This window comes from Haliotis rubra, unplaced genomic scaffold (genome assembly GCF_003918875.1).
Source record: "Haliotis rubra isolate DU_JTF1 unplaced genomic scaffold, ASM391887v1 Scf258, whole genome shotgun sequence".
Classification (NCBI taxonomy): domain Eukaryota; kingdom Metazoa; phylum Mollusca; class Gastropoda; order Lepetellida; family Haliotidae; genus Haliotis; species Haliotis rubra.
The window spans coordinates 963,823-982,377 of NW_025766647.1; the positions used below are offsets into that span (position 1 = coordinate 963,823).

Here is an 18,555-nt window from a genome sequence, read left to right on the forward strand (position 1 = left end):
GGTGGTCCACCATATATATATTACTGGTAATACAGAGGGTGGTCCACCATATATATTACTGAGTAATACAGAGGGTGGTCCACCATATATATTACTGAGTAATACAGAGGATGGTCCACCATATATATTACTGAGTAATACAGAGGGTGGTCCACCATATATATATTACTTAGTAATACAGAGGGTGGTCCACCATATATATTACTGAGTAATACAGAGGGTGGTCCACCATATATATTACTGAGTAATACAGAGGGTGGTCCACCATATATATTACTGAGTAATACAGAGGGTGGTCCACCTTATATATATTACTGAGTAATACAGAGGGTGATCCTCCATATATATTACTGAGTAATACAGAGGGTGGTCCACCTTATATATTACTGAGTAATACAGAGGGTGGTCCACCATATATATTACTGAGTAATACAGAGGGTGGTCCACCATATATATTACTGAGTAATACAGAGGGTGGTCCACCTTATATATTACTGAGTAATACAGAGGGTGATCCTCCATATATATTACTGAGTAATACAGAGGGTGGTCCACCATATATATTACTGAGTAATACAGAGGGTGATCCTCCATATATATTACTGAGTAATACAGAGGGTGTTCCTCCATATATATTACTGAGTAATACAGAGGGTGTTCCACCATATATATATTACTGAGTAATACAGAGGGTGGTCCACCATATATGTTACTGAGTAATACAGAGGGTGATCCTCCATATATATTACTGAGTAATACAGAGGGTGATCCTCCATATATATTACTGAGTAATACAGAGGGTGGTCCACCATATATATTACTGAGTAATACAGAGGGTGTTCCTCCATATATATTACTGAGTAATACAGAGGGTGGTCCACCATATATATATTACTGAGTAATATAGAGGGTGGTCCACCATATATATTACTGAGTAATACAGAGGGTGTTCCTCCATATATATTACTGAGTAATACAGAGGGTGTTCCTCCATATATATTACTCACTAATACAGAGGGTGGTCCACCATATATATATTACTCAGTAATACAGAGGGTGTTCCTCCATATATGTTACTCAGTAATACAGAGGGTGATCCTCCATATATATTACTCAGTAATACAGAGGGTGTTCCTCCATATACTGTAGGGTCGGTGGGGTAGCCTAGTGGTTAAAGCGATCGGCTCGTCACGCCGAAGACCCGGGTTCGAATCCCCACATGGGTACAATGTGTGAAGCCCATTTCTGGTGTCCCCCGCCGTGATGTTGCTGGAATATTGCTAAAAGCGGCGTTAAACTAAACTCAGTCAGTCAGTCAGGCCATATACTGTTATCCTTCCATCATACGTACATCGTCCAGTAGCTGCACCTGACCTCCATATATATGACAGTAATAAAGAGGATGTTCCTCCATGTACTGTTATCCTTCCACTCACATGTCCTGTTCATTTCTTCCCAACAGAAATCATGGACACCCTGTTACAGTATGACTTCGGCAAGAACTTTGTTTTCAAGAAAGCTCGAGGGCAGGTGATGAAATTGTCACAGGGACTTTATCCAGCCCCTCTGAAGATATTGGAAGTAAGAAGTTTGAAAGTAGTCCTGTGTATGTTGGGTAGTTAGTACAAGCAGCCTTTGGATTTGCAGTGTATGCTTTAATTTATATTTTCACCACCTGCACCATGTCATCAACAATCCTATCACTGTCGCTGACAGTAGATCAAACCTTATTTGCCGACAGAGAGGGATGTTCATGGCCAACTCTACTAATTCCTGAACTGCTCACAATACTGCATGTTATATTTGTGATTACACCCGGTGGCTGAGCAGGTTAGGTGTCTGAGTTTGTGTGCAGGCGATTGAGTGCCTGACTTTACTAAGAAAGTGTAATCCCAAATATAACAAATGTTACATTTGACCACTTTCTAAAAACTACCACTTGTCCAACTTCCATTTTTGTGGAAACCGCATTGGCTGAGCGGTTTAGGCTGACTTTGTGTGCTGGCGATTAGGTGCCTGACTCTGAGGGTGTGGGTTCAAATCCCGGATGGGACTCAACCCAACAAAAGTACTAAAATGTGTACTTTACTAAGAAAGTGTAATTCCAAATATGACAACTGTTACATTTGACTTTCTAAATGGCATTGTGTATTCACATGTGTCTAGTCATTGCATGCAGTGGCTCAATACTTATGGAACATGTGTCTAGTCATTGCATGCAGTGGCTCAGTACTTATGGAACATGTGTCTAGTCATTGCATGCAGTGGCTCAGTACTTATGGAACGTGTCTAGGCATACAGGGGGTAAAACTAGAAATATACTCAGATTGTAAGTGATTGTAGGTTTTGATAAGAGACTACTTGATACCTTTGTAAATGTGTAACCGTAATGTTTTGTACTGACAACAGGTGGTGAGGACTGGTCTTGATGAAGGGAAGGAAGCTGGATACAAGGCGGAGGCAAAGGTAGTCACAGTTCACTCAGTTCTTGCAGCATGATATGTGTGTCAGGACTTGTGTGTTCAAGTCTTCCTGATTGTACTTGGTGCCAGGACTTGTGTGTTCAAGTCTTCCTGATTGTACTTGGTGCCAGGACTTGTGTGTTCAAGTCTTCCTGATTGTACTTGGTGTCAGGACTTGTGTGTTCAAGTCTTCCTGATTGTGCTTGGTGTCAGGACTTGTGTGTTCAAGTCTTCCTGATTGTGCTTGGTGTCGGTGTCAGGACTTGTGTGTTCAAGTCTTCCTGATTGTACTTGGTGTCAGGACTTGTGTGTTAAAGTCTCCCTGATTGTACTTGGTGTCAGGACTTGTGTGTTAAAGTCTTCCTGATTGTACTTGGTGTCAGGACTTGTGTGTTCAAGTCTTCCTGATTGTACTTGGTGTCAGGACTTGTGTGTTCAAGTCTTCCTGATTGTACTTGGTGTCAGGACTTGTGTGTTAAAGTCTCCCTGATTGTACTTGGTGTCAGGACTTGTGTGTTAAAGTCTCCCTGATTGTACTTGGTGCCAGGACTTGTGTGTTCAAGTCTTCCTGATTGTACTTGGTGTTAGGACTTGTGTGTTCAAGTCTTCCTGATTGTACTTGGTGTCAGGACTTGTGTGTTAAAGTCTCCCTGATTGTGCTTGGTGTCAGGACTTGTGTGTTAAAGTCTTCCTGATTGTGCTTGGTGTCAGGACTTGTGTGTTCAAGTCTTCCTGATTGTACTTGGTGTCAGGACTTGTGTGTTAAAGTCTCCCTGATTGTACTTGGTGTCAGGACTTGTGTGTTCAAGTCTTCCTGATTGTACTTGGTGTCAGGACTTGTGTGTTAAAGTCTCCCTGATTGTACTTGGTGTCAGGACTTGTATGTTCAAGTCTTCCTGATTGTACTTGGTGTCAGGACTTGTGTGTTCAAGTCTTCCTGATTGTACTTGGTGCCAGGACTTGTGTGTTCAAGTCTTCCTGATTGTGCTTCCTGGTGTCAGGACTTGTGTGTTCAAGTCTTCCTGATTGTACTTGGTGCCAGGACTTGTGTGTTCAAGTCTTCCTGATTGTACTTGGTGTCAGGACTTGTGTGTTCAAGTCTTCCTGATTGTACTTGGTGTCAGGACTTGTGTGTTCAAGTCTTCCTGATTGTGCTTGGTGTCAGGACTTGTGTGTTAAAGTCTTCCTGATTGTACTTGGTGCCAGGACTTGTGTGTTCAAGTCTTCCTGATTGTACTTGGTGACAGGACTTGTGTTCAGGTGCTTCTGATTGTGCTTGGTGCCAGGAGTGAACATTGAACATCCCAGATAAATGAAATGCTTGTTGGTGTTGAACCCAGTTCAGTCACACTTGCCGTTGTGCCATTGTCTTTGCTTACATTTGTTCTTGACTTGGTTGTTATAGGAATGGCCTGAAATAATTTGTTTTCGGTGGCTGTTTTAGTTGTTGTTGCTTTTACCACATTTGTAATGAGATGCTACATGGTCCTATGCAAAGGGCACAGCTTTTAAATCAGGATGAGGTTCATCAGATTTCTTCTGGGGGGGGTAATTGGATGGGTGACACATTGCAAGTTTGATTCCCAAGACTTCCTACAGTTACGTTGCCATAGTCTCCTTAGTTGAGCACGCAGTTTTGTTCGAAATATAACTCAGTTCACCCAGTAGTGAATAGGATGTGCTTGAAATCGGTCAGTTAACCATTCTGGCACCTTGTAGGATGTGCTTGAAATGTGTCGGTTAACCATTCTGGCACCTCATAGGATGTGCTTGAAACGTGTCGTTTAACCATTCTGGCCACTCATAGGATGTGCTCAAAATGTGTTGTTTAACCATTCTGGCACCTCGTAGGATGTGCTTGAAATGTGTTAACCACTCTGGCACCTCGCAGGATGTGCTTGAAATGTGTCGGTTAACCACTCTGGCACCTCGTAGGATGTGCTTGAAATGTGTCGGTTAACCATTCTGGCACCTCGTAGGATGTGCTTGAAATGTGTCGGTTAACCATTCTGGCACCTCGTAGAATGTTCTTGAAATGTGTCAGTTAACCATTCTGGCACCTCGTAGGATGTGCTTGAAATGTGTCGGTTAACCATTCTGGCACCTCGTAGGATGTGCTTGAAATGTGTCGGTTAACCATTCTGGCACCTCGTAGGATGTGCTTGAAATGTGTCGGTTAACCATTCTGGCACATTCTGTTATAATAGGGCCTATTATTATCACAATAATTGTAAGTGTTTGTCTTGTTTGGAGAGCTCCGTTATACATTAAGTTAAATTTAATGTGGTCTATTGTCTAAATGTCTGGTACTCAGTGTCTATGTTGAAGTTGTCTTATTCCAGGGATTTGCTCAGCTGGGAATGACATATCAGTCTAAGGGCCTTATAGGACTTTACTATGGGCAGACAGCTTGCAAAAAGAATGCATTCGGAGAGCCAAAGAATGAAGTAAAGTAGGTTTGGTTTCCATATTTTCTTTGTCTGTAAATGTTGTGATATGTCGTGTGCGTTTGTCATCCCCTAGTGAGGCCTGTCAGGATGGCCTGTTTATTGTGTTCAGTGTGTAAGTAACTACATGTACAAATAATTATTTCTTTGTGTGACTTGTTGTCAGGACACTAGCAGTGCTTGGTGCTGGTCTGATGGGTGCCGGCATTGGCCAGGTGAGCATCGACAAGGGCATGAACGTTATCCTCAAGGACATGGCCACCCAGGGGCTGGCTCGGGGGCAGGACCAGGTACAGAAGGGCTTCGACACTCAGGTCAAGAAGCGGAAAATCACAACGTGAGTTTGTCATGTTATGGTGAACTGTGTTGTAGAGGCAGATAAGTTTACACTGACTGTAGGCCACTATTGCATGAATTATATGGCTGCATCAATGACCGATCAGGTACAGGAATTGTATGATGTTTGTTAATGTGCTTCAATTTGAAAATTCTGAAAACTGAGAATGAATCACTCAATTATTAAAACCGATAATTGTCAACTTAACAAATATGGTGATAGTGATCCAATTTCTCATGTAGACAGGATAGACTTGAACAGTGTGCGAAATAGCAACTGGCCTGCTAGCCTGTGGCTATTAAAAATTCAGTAGGGCCAGTAAATCTCCACACTCACTGGCCCGACTGGCTCAGGCAAAGCCATTCTCACTGGCTAGCAAAATTCTGAAACTATTTCGCACACTGGACTTGAATGAGTTTGAAATGTTGGACCGTTTGAACAGTGTATCCTTGTGTATTCGGTTTTCGGTCGTGTAAGGATTGTCGACCAACGTAACATAAAATGCATAAATAAATCGATAATAAACAAACCTACTTCGTTTGTTTGTTATTTATTTATGATATTCAAATATCTGACGGATTAACCTCGTGTTTCACCCGCACAGCAGGCCTCGTAGTTCGCTACGCAAAGATCCTGAATGCGGAAGTGACGTCATCTGTTTTCGTTCACTTCATTGGTTCTCCGTAAAACACGAATGTAATCGCAGTATTCGTGCTATGCTGATATTTTTATAATATAAAGTTAATAAACATCCAGTCCAAAAAGAATATTTGTAATAGTTCCAATAATAATTATTAGAAACTATGGTCGTTATAATTTCATGTCAAAGTTAATCATGATAAGACTTCGCTAGTTACATCACATGTCCAGGCATGTTTCACTCCTCCGGTTCGCTGACAAAGGGCACCAAACTCATCAGAAGATCTCACTACACATACGGAGGTGCACAGCTTGAGGTGGACCCAATGACAGCATGCAGGATGAGTACACTGGGCCCATGACACAGAAATATATTAATTGCAGTTTCGAAAATTAAATGAGTATTTTGGAAAATCGTAATAAGAGATGACCCTATCCAGTTTCCATATATTTTTTACGACGGCAACGCCACGCGTGATATGATATGGGGATAATAATACGTCATACTATAAACATGCAGACGACGCTATACTGAAAAGGTGGAGCTGACGATATTTTAGATATAGCATTTTTGATTACATGAAAATTTATGCATTAGTAAACTCGGTTCTAAAACGTAACATTTACGTGTGTTTGCAATCATGTACCTTACTAAATTTCACACGAAGCATTTTGTTAGTCAGAGCTGAAGCAGTCGACATCCTGCTAAAAATAACCTGTCTGGTGACGTAAAATCTCGTTAATAACCGCGAGAAATGAACTTGCAAACTGCCGACCGAAAACAGATGTTGAACGAAAACAGATGACTCGAGGATATGAAATAAGGCTCGTCCGACCGCTCGAGACGGGCTAGATTTCTGACGGATGGTCTAAATTTACACCTAGCCAGCCCAATGGTCTGGTAAAAACTTTGTGTTCCATCCATTCACCATATCTTGGTGTCTGGTCTGGTTAAATCCATTTTGGGCTGGTAACATTTTGAAGTTACCAGCTTAGATGTCTGGCTGTGGATTTGGCTTATTTCATACACTGGTTTGAATAAAAATTGTTGTGTGCTATGTTCATTAGTGTGTGTATGTCAGTGTGTGTGTGTATGTCAGTGTGTGAGGATGTGTGTGTGTATGTCAGTGTGTGTGTGAGGATGTGTGTGTATGTCAGTGTGTATGAGGATGTGTGTGTATGTCAGTGTGTGTGGGGATGTGTGTGTGTGTATGTCAGTGTGTGTGTGAGGATGTGTGTGTATGTCAGTGTGTGTGTGTGAGGATGTGTGTGTATGTCAGTGTGTGAGGATGTGTGTGTATGTCAGTGTGTGTGTGAGGATGTGTGTGTATGTCAGTGTGTGTGAGGATGTGTGTGTATGTCAGTGTGTGAGGATGTGTGTGTGTATGTCAGTGTGTGTGTGTGAGGATGTGTGTGTGAGGATGTGTGTGTGTGTATGTCAGTGTGTGTGTGTGAGGATGTGTGTGTATGTCAGTGTGTGTGAGGATGTGTGTGTATGTCAGTGTGTGAGGATGTGTGTGTGTATGTCAGTGTGTGTGTGAGGATGTGTGTGTGTGTGAGGATGTGTGTGTATGTCAGTGTGTGAGGATGTGTGTGTGTATGTCAGTGTGTGTGAGGATGTGTGTTTATGTCAGTGTGTGAGGATGTGTGTGTATGTCAGTGTGTGAGGATGTGTGTGTGTATGTCAGTGTGTGTGAGGATGTGTGTTTATGTCAGTGTGTGAGGATGTGTGTGTATGTCAGTGTGTGAGGATGTGTGTGTATGTCAGTGTGTGTGAGGATGTGTGTTTGAGTGAAGCTGTCCACAGGCACATGTACAGGCTGTCTGTGTTAATTATTCCAGCTCTGAGAGAGATTTAATCATGTCTAATCTGGACTGTACCTTGTCATATGAGAACTTCAAGAATTGTGACATGGTGATTGAAGCAGTGTTTGAAGACATTGGTATCAAGCACAAGGTTGTCAAAGAAGTGGAGCAGGTGAGTTGTCAGCATGTTGATCTTTCTTATCTGTTGACAAGGTCTCATTATAATCACCTCTTTGTGGTCACTACCACTATACAAAGATCTGTGGCCAATCCATTACATGCCATGTCAGAATACCCTTTTGCAAACTTTGAGTGACCATTGAAATGACTTAACGTGACAGAGAGTCAGGAAGCAGCTTACTTAAGCTTACTTTGAAGAGACAGCCAATGCTTTGTTCAAAATGCCTTTCAAGGTCAACACATGTTTTAAACTTTCTCTTGTTCTTACAACCCTGGAGTAGGAAGGACCTGAAACAAAGTTTTCAGCCTCTTCTAACACATTGAACGAACACACCCCCATCCATTATTACGGACGGAGCCTAATCCCATATCCCCACTTCGTGCTAAATGTGCGGCGGGGGATATAGGATTAGACTCCGTCCGTACCGGAATATCGGAATATGTTAAGAACCGTTGACTAGATTCTTTTCATATTTGGTACCTAGGTTCATCACAGTATGCGAAAGGTCCCAGTCAGGTTTGGTGACCACGACCTTCATTTCAAGGTCACCAAGGGGCCTTAATGTTTTACCCTTGTCAGCAAGATATCTCAAGAACCGTTCACTGGATTTTCTTCATATTTTACACCAAGCGTCATCTAGGGAAGGCACAAGGCCCAAGGCCCAGTCGATTTTGGTGATCTTCACGTAATTTTCAAGGTCACAGCGACACTTTGAAGATTTCGGCATGTTAACCTGCATGTTAGATTTGTCAGCAAGATATCTCAAGAACTGTTCACTGGATTTTCTTCATAGACTTTTAAGACTTCTCTTGAATGTCTTTTAGCGGCATTTAGAAGTTGTTATAGATGACCAAGATATTTGGTGGATTTATGCTTCTATATGAGGGAAAGAATTAGGAAGCATAAATCCATAAAATATCTTGGGCTTCTCTTGAATGTTTTTTGATAAGCAATTTCTTTGTTACTATTTTTGCATATTTCATACACCATGACATTCATGTCAAGGTCAAAGTGAGTCTTGAAAATATTTGTGTGTTTGAACAACTACAGAGCAAGATATCAAGAGAGGTCGACTGGTCATGTTTTTGTTGACATTTAACTTCATCTTAAACTATGATCTTCACTTTCATGACTTTTTAAGTTTGATTTGATAATTTGCGGCGGGGGATTATGTCACCTTAGTGACAACTGCTTGTTAGACTCAATATAGCAGTGTAACGAATAATACTGAGCCTAAGTTTACTTAGACTGTGCTCCTGAGAGTTGTCAATGATCTCAGGTGTCTAGTGGATTTTGGTGACATGGCAGCGCTGACTATTTTAGCTCTCAGTGCAGCATTTGATACGGTTGATCATTACAAGCTTCTGAATATTTGACAGCATCGAGTTGGTATCAGTGGAACCTTGGTGACAATGCTTGTTATCTTCTATGATCACCTTGTCCTAAAGTGGAATGTGTCTTCATTCCCGTTTACATCGTCTATGATTCTGCAACCTTCTGTTCTGTCTGTGTTGCTGATTCCTCTGATGCCTACCATTGGATTGTCGGCTGCAGAAATTGGGACAAGCTTCGCTTGACCTTCAACATTCTACAGCCACATTCACAGTCTCCATTGCGCTCCTTTGCACAGTCATCAATCCAGGGGATTATATGATTAGCCTTGATTTCCAAGATGCATATCTACATGTGTCGATCTTCCATGATGCATATCTACATGTGTCGATCTGCCATGATCACCGGGGCGGTGGGGTAGCCCAGTGGTTAAAGCGTTCGCTCATCATGCCGAAGACCTGGGTTCGATTCCCCACATGGGTACAATGTGTGAAGCCCATTTCTGGTGTCCCCTGAAATTGCTGGTTATTGCCAAAAGCAGTGTAAAACCCAACTCACTCCATGATCATCAGAAGTTTCTTCAGTTTATCTTACAGCGAATACACTACTCATGGAGGGCACATAAACAGTTGTATTCCACCTCATGCAGTTCCTCAGACGCTCCAGAATCAACACAGCATCACCACCCAGTTACTCTATCAACTACATTCAGTGCTGGAAGTCCAGAAGTCAGAGCTGATGACTTTAATTTTATTGGAGCTGAATTCGATACTAAGCAAAGCAAGATTTTGTTTCCCCCAAAGATACAGCATCAGGTACTGTTGGCAATCAGCCATGCAAGATCTCTACAACAGTGACAGGAGCTTCTGGGTCCTCTTACAGTGTCAAGCTCTAACACTCAGAGGATAGTTGCAGCTACGCCTGATGTAAGTTTCCTCACAGCCATATCTTCAGAGAACAGATCTCCTAATGACCTGTCCAGCTTCACATCATTATAGGATCTTGTAGGGCACCTTCGAAGAACTGAAAGGATCTTGGATTCGGGGACATCTTAAAAATCAGGGCTAATCAATAAAGTCTGACTCTTAGCTTCATCATCTGTTCTTAGGTGATTTCTCGTTCTAATCACAGTTCGAGTCAGGTGAATTTGTGTTCAGCAGTTGAGACCAGCCTCCTTGTGAACTTTCCATCTCATGGTTGTGGTCTCTTCCTACTGCCACCATATAGCTGGAATATTGTCGAGTGTTGCGGTACAACAACAAATCAAACAAACCCACTGTTCCTACTCACCAGGGTTATCAGCGGTTATCCCACTGTCCATTTGGATAGATAGGACAAATTTTTTTAAATTTAGCTCTAAATTGTATATAAATAAAACTCATCCTGTAGATTCCGACCCGTGAAGATCCAGGGTAGAATAGGTCTTCAGCAACCCATGTGCTTGCCATAAAAGGCGACTATGCTTGTCGTAAGAGGCGACTAACGGGATCGGGTGGTCAGTTTTGCTGACTTGGTTGACACATGTCATCGATTCCCAATGGCGCAGATCGATGCTCATGCTGTTGATCACTGGATTGTCTGGTCCAGACTCGATTATTTACAGACCGCCGCCATATAGCTGGGATATTGCTGAGTGCGGCGTAAAACTAAACTCACTCACTCACTCCTGTAGATTCCCACCTCACCATCTCTATCTAACTTACCCTGTAGATTCCCGCCTGACCATCTCTATCTAACTTACCCTGTAGATTCCCGCCTGACTATCTCTATCTATCTTACCCTGTAGATTCCCACCTCACCATCTCTATCTAACTTACCCTGTAGATTCCCACCTCACCATCTCTATCTAACTTACCCTTTAGATTCCCGCCTGACTATCTCTATCTAACTTACCCTGTAGATTCCCGACCTGACCATCTCTATCTAACTTACCCTGTAGATTCCCGCCTGACCATCTCTATCTAACTTACCCTGTAGATTCCCGCCTGACTATCTCTATCTATCTTACCCTGTAGATTCCCACCTGACCATCTCTATCTAACTTACCCTGTAGATTCCCACCTCACCATCTCTATCTAACTTACCCTGTAGATTCCCACCTCACCATCTCTATCTAACTTACCCTGTAGATTCCCACCTCACCATCTCTATCTAACTTACCCTGTAGATTCCCACCTCACCATCTCTATCTAACTTACCCTGTAGATTCCCACCTCACCATCTCTATCTAACTTACCCTGTAGATTCCCACCTCACCATCTCTATCTAACTTACCCTGTAGATTCCCACCTCACCATCTCTATCTAACTTACCCTGTAGATTCCCATGACTGACCATCTCTATCTAACTTACCCTGTAGATTCCCTATCTCTCCTGACCATCTCTATCTAACTTACCCTGTAGATTCCCTCACCTGACCATCTCTATCTAACTACCCTGTAGATTCCCACCTCACCATCTCTATCTAACTTACCCTGTAGATTCCCACCTCACCATCTCTATCTAACTTACCCTGTAGATTCCCGCCTGACCATCTCTATCTAACTTACCCTGTAGATTCCCACCTCACCATCTCTATCTAACTTACCCTGTAGATTCCCTGACCATCTCAATTATCTATTCCCCTGTAGATTCCCACCTGACCATCTCTATCTAACTTACCCTGTAGATTCCCACCTGACCATCTCTATCTAACTTACCCTCCCACTCTTCACCATCTCTATCTAACTTACCCTGTAGATTCCCACCTGACCATCTCTATCTAACTTACCCTGTAGATTCCCGCCTGACTATCTCTATCTAACTTATCCTGTAGATTCCCACCTCACCATCTCTATCTAACTTACCCTGTAGATTCCGCCTCACCATCACTATCTAACTTACCCTGTAGATTCCCGCCTGACCATGCACATTACTGGGATGGTCCCAGCTAAAGATTAAGAGAATGAAGACAGTTAGGAGTCATGTGGTTGACCCAAATGCAAGCTTTGCATTGCCCCAAAAGTGACTGCCTTTGGGTGAGATGTTAGGAGAGACTTAAAACTATATTTCAGGTCATTTCCACTCCAAAGTTGTAAGAACAAGAGGACATACAGTTTATAGTTAAATTTTCAAGATCAAAACACACATTCAGACTTTTACAACATCATGAGTGACTCTGATTAGTTGGATGAAAGATTGTTTTGATGTAACCCTAGATCTGACTTTAATGACATTGTTCAACTAATTCAAATAATTATATTAACTCAGCAACCTTCTCATGATTGATTTATATTTCTACAATGGCTTGTTAGACACACAAAACTGTAACTTTCTAATTATGTCTAATAGTTTTATTTGTATTTGATGTATTGTGTATATAATTATATATATTTATAAATATATTTATGCAATCCTCAATATTGATGACGTAGATGCCCATCACTGTTTGACCAGTTGTCAACCATGAACTGTGTCAAGAAGAAGAAAAGGCATGAAACTTGTCAAAGAAGTCATGTAAACAGTTCTATATAACTATTACCTTTTCCAAGCTATGGGTATTAAAGTCTGTCATTTGAATACTTGCAACATCATTGAACAATCAGCACAATGTTAGAGAGAGTTCATAATTTCAGCACCTCCCTGAACACTGTATCTTTGCATCCAACACCTCGGCCCTCCCAATCTCCAAAATCGCAGAGGCCACCTCCCGACCGGACAGGGTGAGTTAACAATGTATACAACATAGAGAGGTGGTAAAGTGGTGTTGACAAATGGCAACAAACGGGGCAGATTTCTGGCTGTAGTTGTCAGGCTGTATATATTAAGGTGTCAATGTCTGGGTGAAGATATCAGTGTGTAGATGTCTGGGTGAAGATATCAGTGTGTAGATGTCTGGGTGTAGATGTTAGTGTGTGAATATCAAGGTCTCAGATGTCTGCGTGGATGTAGATATCAAGGTGTAAATGTTTGTCAATGTCGATGAAGATATCAGTGTGTAGATGTCTGGGTGGATCAAGTAGATATTAAGAGATGTCTGGGTGAAGATATCAAAGTGTAGATGTCTGGGTGTAGATGTCTGGGTGTAGATATCAAAGTGTAGATGTCTGGGTGTAGATATCAAAGTGTAGATGTCTGTGTGTAGATGCCAGGATGTAGATATCAAAGTGTAGATGTCTTGGTGTAGATATCTTGGTGTAGATATCAAAGTGTAGATGCCTGGGTGTAGATATCAAAGTGTAGATGTCTGGGTGTAGATATCAAAGTGTAGATGTCTGTGTGTAGATATCAGAGTGTAGATATCTGGGTGTAGATATCAATATGTAGATGTCACGGTGTAGATATCAATGTGTAGATGTCTGGGTGTAGATATCAAAGTGTAGATGCCTGGGTGTAGATATCAGTGTGTAGATGTCTGGGTGTAGATGTCAGGCTGTATATATTAAGGTGTCAATGTCAGGGTGAAGATATCAGTGTGTAGATGTCTCGGTGGAGATATCAAAGTGTAGATGTCAGGCTGTATATATTAAGGTGTAGATATCTGGGTGTAGATATCAGGGTGTAGATATCAAAGTGTAGATGTCTGTGTGTATCAAGGTCTCAGATGCCAGGATGTAGATATCAAGTGTAAATGTCTGTGTAGATATCAAAGTGTAGATGCCTGGGTGTAGATATCAAAGTGTAGATGTCTGGGGTGTAGATATCAAAGTGGTGAGATGTCTGTGTGTAGATATCAAAGTGTAGATATCTGGGTGTAGATATCACTAGGATGTCCGGGTAGATATCAGAGCGTAGATGTCTGTCTAGGATGTCCGGTGTAGATATCAACGCAGATGTCTTAGTGTAGATATCAAGGATGTCCCGGTGTGCAGATATCAGGAGGATGTCCAGAATATCAAGCGTAGATGTCCATGCAGATGGAAGGTAGACGTCTCTGTGGATAGGATGATCCTGGTACGTACCGAAGTGTAGATGCCATGATCAGCCAGATATCCCAGGTAGATCAGTGTGATACCAGAGCCGTGATGTCAGATCAAAGGACAAACCAGGTGTATACCGAAGGACATCAGGGTGTAGACAAAGCCCAGATGGACAAGTGGATAGATATCCAGGGAAGAGAACAAACGGACATGTCTGGGTGCAGATGTCAGGACAAAGACAAGTTGATGTCAGGGTGTACACATCAGAGCGTAGATGCAAGGATAACAAAGCGTAGACAAACCCAGTGGTGTACACAAAGCGTGGACAGACCAGAGGAGATGTCAGACCCAAGCAGGATGTGTCTGGGCAGACATCAAAGAGATATCAAAGTGTAAGACAAAGTGTGGATACCAGGAGGAGGATGTTCAAGGACAACACCAAAGTGTAGATGTCCAAGGAGATGTCTGAGATGTCAAAGATGTCAGACACAGAGGACACTGGGTGTAGATGTAGACACAAACCCAGTGTAGACAAAGACATGTCTGGTGTAGACACAGAGTGTAGAGTGGACAGACAAGTGATGTCCAAGTGTAGGTAATTGGGACCCAGTAGATGTCTGGGTGTAGACATCAAAGGACATGTCTGCGTAGACATCAAAGGTGTAGACAAAGCCAAGGAGATATCAGAGTTTAGACCAAGGTGTACAAAGTGACACCCAAGGATATCAGGACGCAGGGGTGTGGCCATCAGTGGACACCGGGTGTAGGACAAATGGATGTACACATATCAGAGCGTAGATGCCCGCGTACACAGAGTGGACACAAAGTAGAGATGTCTGGGGTGTAGATGTCCCTTGGTGTAGATGACTTGGTAAGTCTTAGATAGAATCACGTGGATGTCTTGGTGTAGACATCACACAAAGTGGATATCAGTGGATAGATGTCCCAGTGTAGATATCAGCGACAGGGGTGTAGAAGTGGATGCCCTTGTAGACAGAGTGTAGATGCCAGTGGAGGATCAAAAAGATATCTGGTAGTGGATATCAAAGTGTAGATGTCTGGGTGTAGATATCAAAGTGTAGATGTCTGGGTGTAGATATCAAAGTGTAGATGTCTGGGTGTAGATATCAAAGTGTAGATGTCTGGGTGTAGATATCAAAGTGTAGATGTCTGGGTGTAGATATCAAAGTGTAGATGTCTGGGTGTAGATATCAGGGTGTAGATATCAAAGTGTAGATGTAGGTGTGTCTGGGTGTAGATATCAAAGTGTAGATGTCTGGGTAGATATCAAAGTGTAGATGTCTGGGTGTAGATATCAAAGTGTAGATATCAAAGTGTAGATGTCTGGGTGTAGATATCAGAAGTGTAGATGTCTGGGTGTAGATATCAAAGTGTAGATGTGTAGATGTCTGGGTGTAGATATCAAAGTGTAGATGTCTGGGTGTAGATATCAAAGTGTAGATGTCTGGGTGTAGATATCAAAGTGTAGATGTCTGGGTGTAGATATCTGGGATGTCTTGTAGATATAGATCAAAGTAGTAGATGATGTCTTGGTGTAGATATCAAAGTGTAGATGTCTGGGTGTAGATATCAAAGTGTAGATGTCTGGGTGTAGATGTCTGGGTGTAGATATCAAAGTGTAGATGTCTGGGTGTAGATATCAAAGTGTAGATGTCTGGGTGTAGATATCAAAGTGTAGATGTCTGGGTGTAGATATCAAAGTGTAGATGTCTGGGTGTAGATGTCTGGGTGTAGATGTAGATGTATCAAGTGTAGATGTCTGGGTGTAGATATCAAAGTGTAGATGTCTTGGTGTAGATATCAAAGTGTAGATGTCTGGGTGTAGATATCAAAGTGTAGATGTCTGGGTGTAGATATCAAAGTGTAGATGTCTGGGTGTAGATATCAAAGTGTAGATGTCTGGGTGTAGATATCAAAGTGTAGATGTCTGGGTGTAGATGTCTGGGTGTAGATGTCTGGGTGTAGATATCAAAGTGTAGATGCCTGGATGTAGATATCAAAGTGTAGATGCCTGGGTGTAGATATCAAAGTGTAGATGTCTGGGTGTAGATATCAAAGTGTAGATGTCTGGGTGTAGATAGTCTAGGTGTAGATGCCTGGGTGTAGATATCAAAGTGTAGATGCTCTGAGTGTAGATATCTGGGTGTAGATATCAGAGTGTAGATGTCTGGATGTAGATATCAAAGTGTAGATGTCTGGGTGTAGATATCAAAGTGTAGATGTCTGGGTGTAGATATCAAAGTGTAGATGTCTGGGTGTAGATATCAGGATGCTGGGTGTAGATATCAGAGTGTAGATGTCTGGGTGTAGATGTAAGCATGTAGTCAGTTTGGGATTTCTGTACACAGGGGAAAGGCCATAGCTATCATATTTTGCTAACTTACAGTTTCAGTTGCTTAGTAAAGTGATTTTGTTTCTTCCTTTTGTTTTCAGTTCATTGGAATGCACTATTTCTCACCAGTTGACAAGATGCAGCTGCTTGAGATTATCACCACAGACAAGACTTCACAGGATACTACAGGTATGAAGATAATTCATGTGTGTCTTTGTTGTTGACTGTAGGTTCACTTTGGCCAAGTGAGTTAAGGCATAAAATTTCTCTGGACTTGAGTTTCTTTGAGATCTGCTGCTCATGGGATCTTGATCCAGATTTAAGCTATATACAGTCCTTGGATCTTGTTCCAAACGTGACCTGAACATATACAGTCCTTGGATCTTGTTCCAGACTTGACCTGAATATGGTCCTTGGATCTTGTTCCAGACTTGACCTGAATATGGTCCTTGGATCTTGTTCCAAACTTGACCTGAATATGGTCCTTGGATCTTGTTCCAAACTTGACCTGAATATGGTCCTTGGATCTTGTTCCAAACTTGACCTGAATATGGTCCTTGGATCTTGTTCCAAACTTGACCTGAATGCAGTCCTTGGATCTTGTCCCAAACCTGACCTGAATGCAGACCTTGGATCTTGTCCCAAACTTGACCTGAATATGGTTCTCAGATCTTGTTCCAAACTTGACCAGAATAGATCCTTGGATCTCTTCCCAGATTTGATGAGTGAACAAGAGCAGATGTATAGATCAGAATGTAAGGCTTGGACAAGTAAAGTACAGTGGAAACCGCCTAAGTAAAGACCGCTTAACTAAACAGACCTGATAAGTAAACACTTTTCTTGGTCCCGCAAATAAGTAAATTAGTTAACAAAAGATACTGGATAACTAAATTAGCGACTACCACATAATCCGACATGAGGGGCAGTCGTGTCAGTCTCCAGTAAAGCAAACATCCTACTTACAGCTCGCTGGCGTCAAGCAGATGACAATACACTAACAACTGGAGGCCAGCCCTGATAAGTTGTTCATTGTTACACATGCATACATATACATGCCTATGGTTGTCATTTGCAGGTTTTTATAAGTTTGGATAAGTAAAATACCTGATAAGTAAACAATTTTGGCGAGTCCCTTGAAATTTTACTTATCAGGTTTCCACTGTAATTGTTTCTGAGGCAATGGCTTTTACCATACAGTGTGTGCAGTTGTCCTTCCATTCTTCCCACAGCCTTGATAAGGACCAGATACCAACCAGTTAGCCAGCTTTATGTCCTTGAATAGAAAATGTTCATTTGTTTTCATGGCCATCGTTTAGTTGTTAGGGGTAATTTCCTTGATACAATTTCACATATAAACTACCTCTTTTGAGCAGATAGATGGTAATACAGTTAATCGAAAACTGAAGTCTGTTAAGAGGGGAGCCAAGTGTTACTACTATGTACATGGTATTCTATCAACTAATTCATTTCTATTTAAGATCAAATTAGCTGAAAGCAACGTATGTACCTTTTGTCAATGTGAGGTTGAAACAATCCCCCACTTGTTTGGTATTGTGAATATGTGCAAGCTTTTTGGAAATGTTTTTTTAAAATTATTGAATGATAAATGTCAACATGTTCACAACATGAAATTGGACCTGCAACTTATTGTGTTTGGAATGAGAACAAATGTATACACAGATGATGTGTTTGATTTAATATTGTTGTTAGCTAAATTCTTCATATATAAATGTAAGGTATTAAAAACTACTCTATCTTGTATATCTAGGCTTACATCTGTACTCCATTACCCTTATTTTATTCAGTAATCTGCATATTGAATTTGTCAAAATTGTGGGTGAGCAGTTCAGCAACTCATAATGAACTCTTTTAAGTAAACATTAGTCATTAGAGATAAAACTGTTATAATTTTCTTTTTACTATCAATTAAAATATTGATTAATAAAAGTATTTTTGAAACTGAAGCTCCTGTAAATTGATGGGAAACTGTCAAGCTATTTTATGAACAAATTAGCGCAGAATCTTAATGTCTGCGAATAAAACGTTGTCTGGAAGTATCTTTCAGTGGATTTGATTGAGAATTTCCTGAAATGCCCACAG

The 18,555-nt window shown here is 41.5% G+C and overlaps 1 protein-coding gene across 1 annotated transcript in view; it reads left to right on the top strand.

Moving 5' to 3' along the window:
- The window catches only part of LOC124279900 (trifunctional enzyme subunit alpha, mitochondrial-like), a 58,813-nt gene that overhangs the window by 29,740 nt on the left and 10,518 nt on the right, over positions 1 to 18,555 (top strand). The window contains exons 10-16 of the mRNA XM_046715780.1: positions 1,463 to 1,581; positions 2,410 to 2,466; positions 4,805 to 4,914; positions 5,076 to 5,246; positions 7,728 to 7,863; positions 12,819 to 12,905; positions 16,557 to 16,644. Coding sequence (XP_046571736.1) covers positions 1,463 to 1,581; positions 2,410 to 2,466; positions 4,805 to 4,914; positions 5,076 to 5,246; positions 7,728 to 7,863; positions 12,819 to 12,905; positions 16,557 to 16,644 — 768 coding nt within the window. The remainder of the gene's footprint in view (positions 1 to 1,462; positions 1,582 to 2,409; positions 2,467 to 4,804; positions 4,915 to 5,075; positions 5,247 to 7,727; positions 7,864 to 12,818; positions 12,906 to 16,556; positions 16,645 to 18,555) is intronic.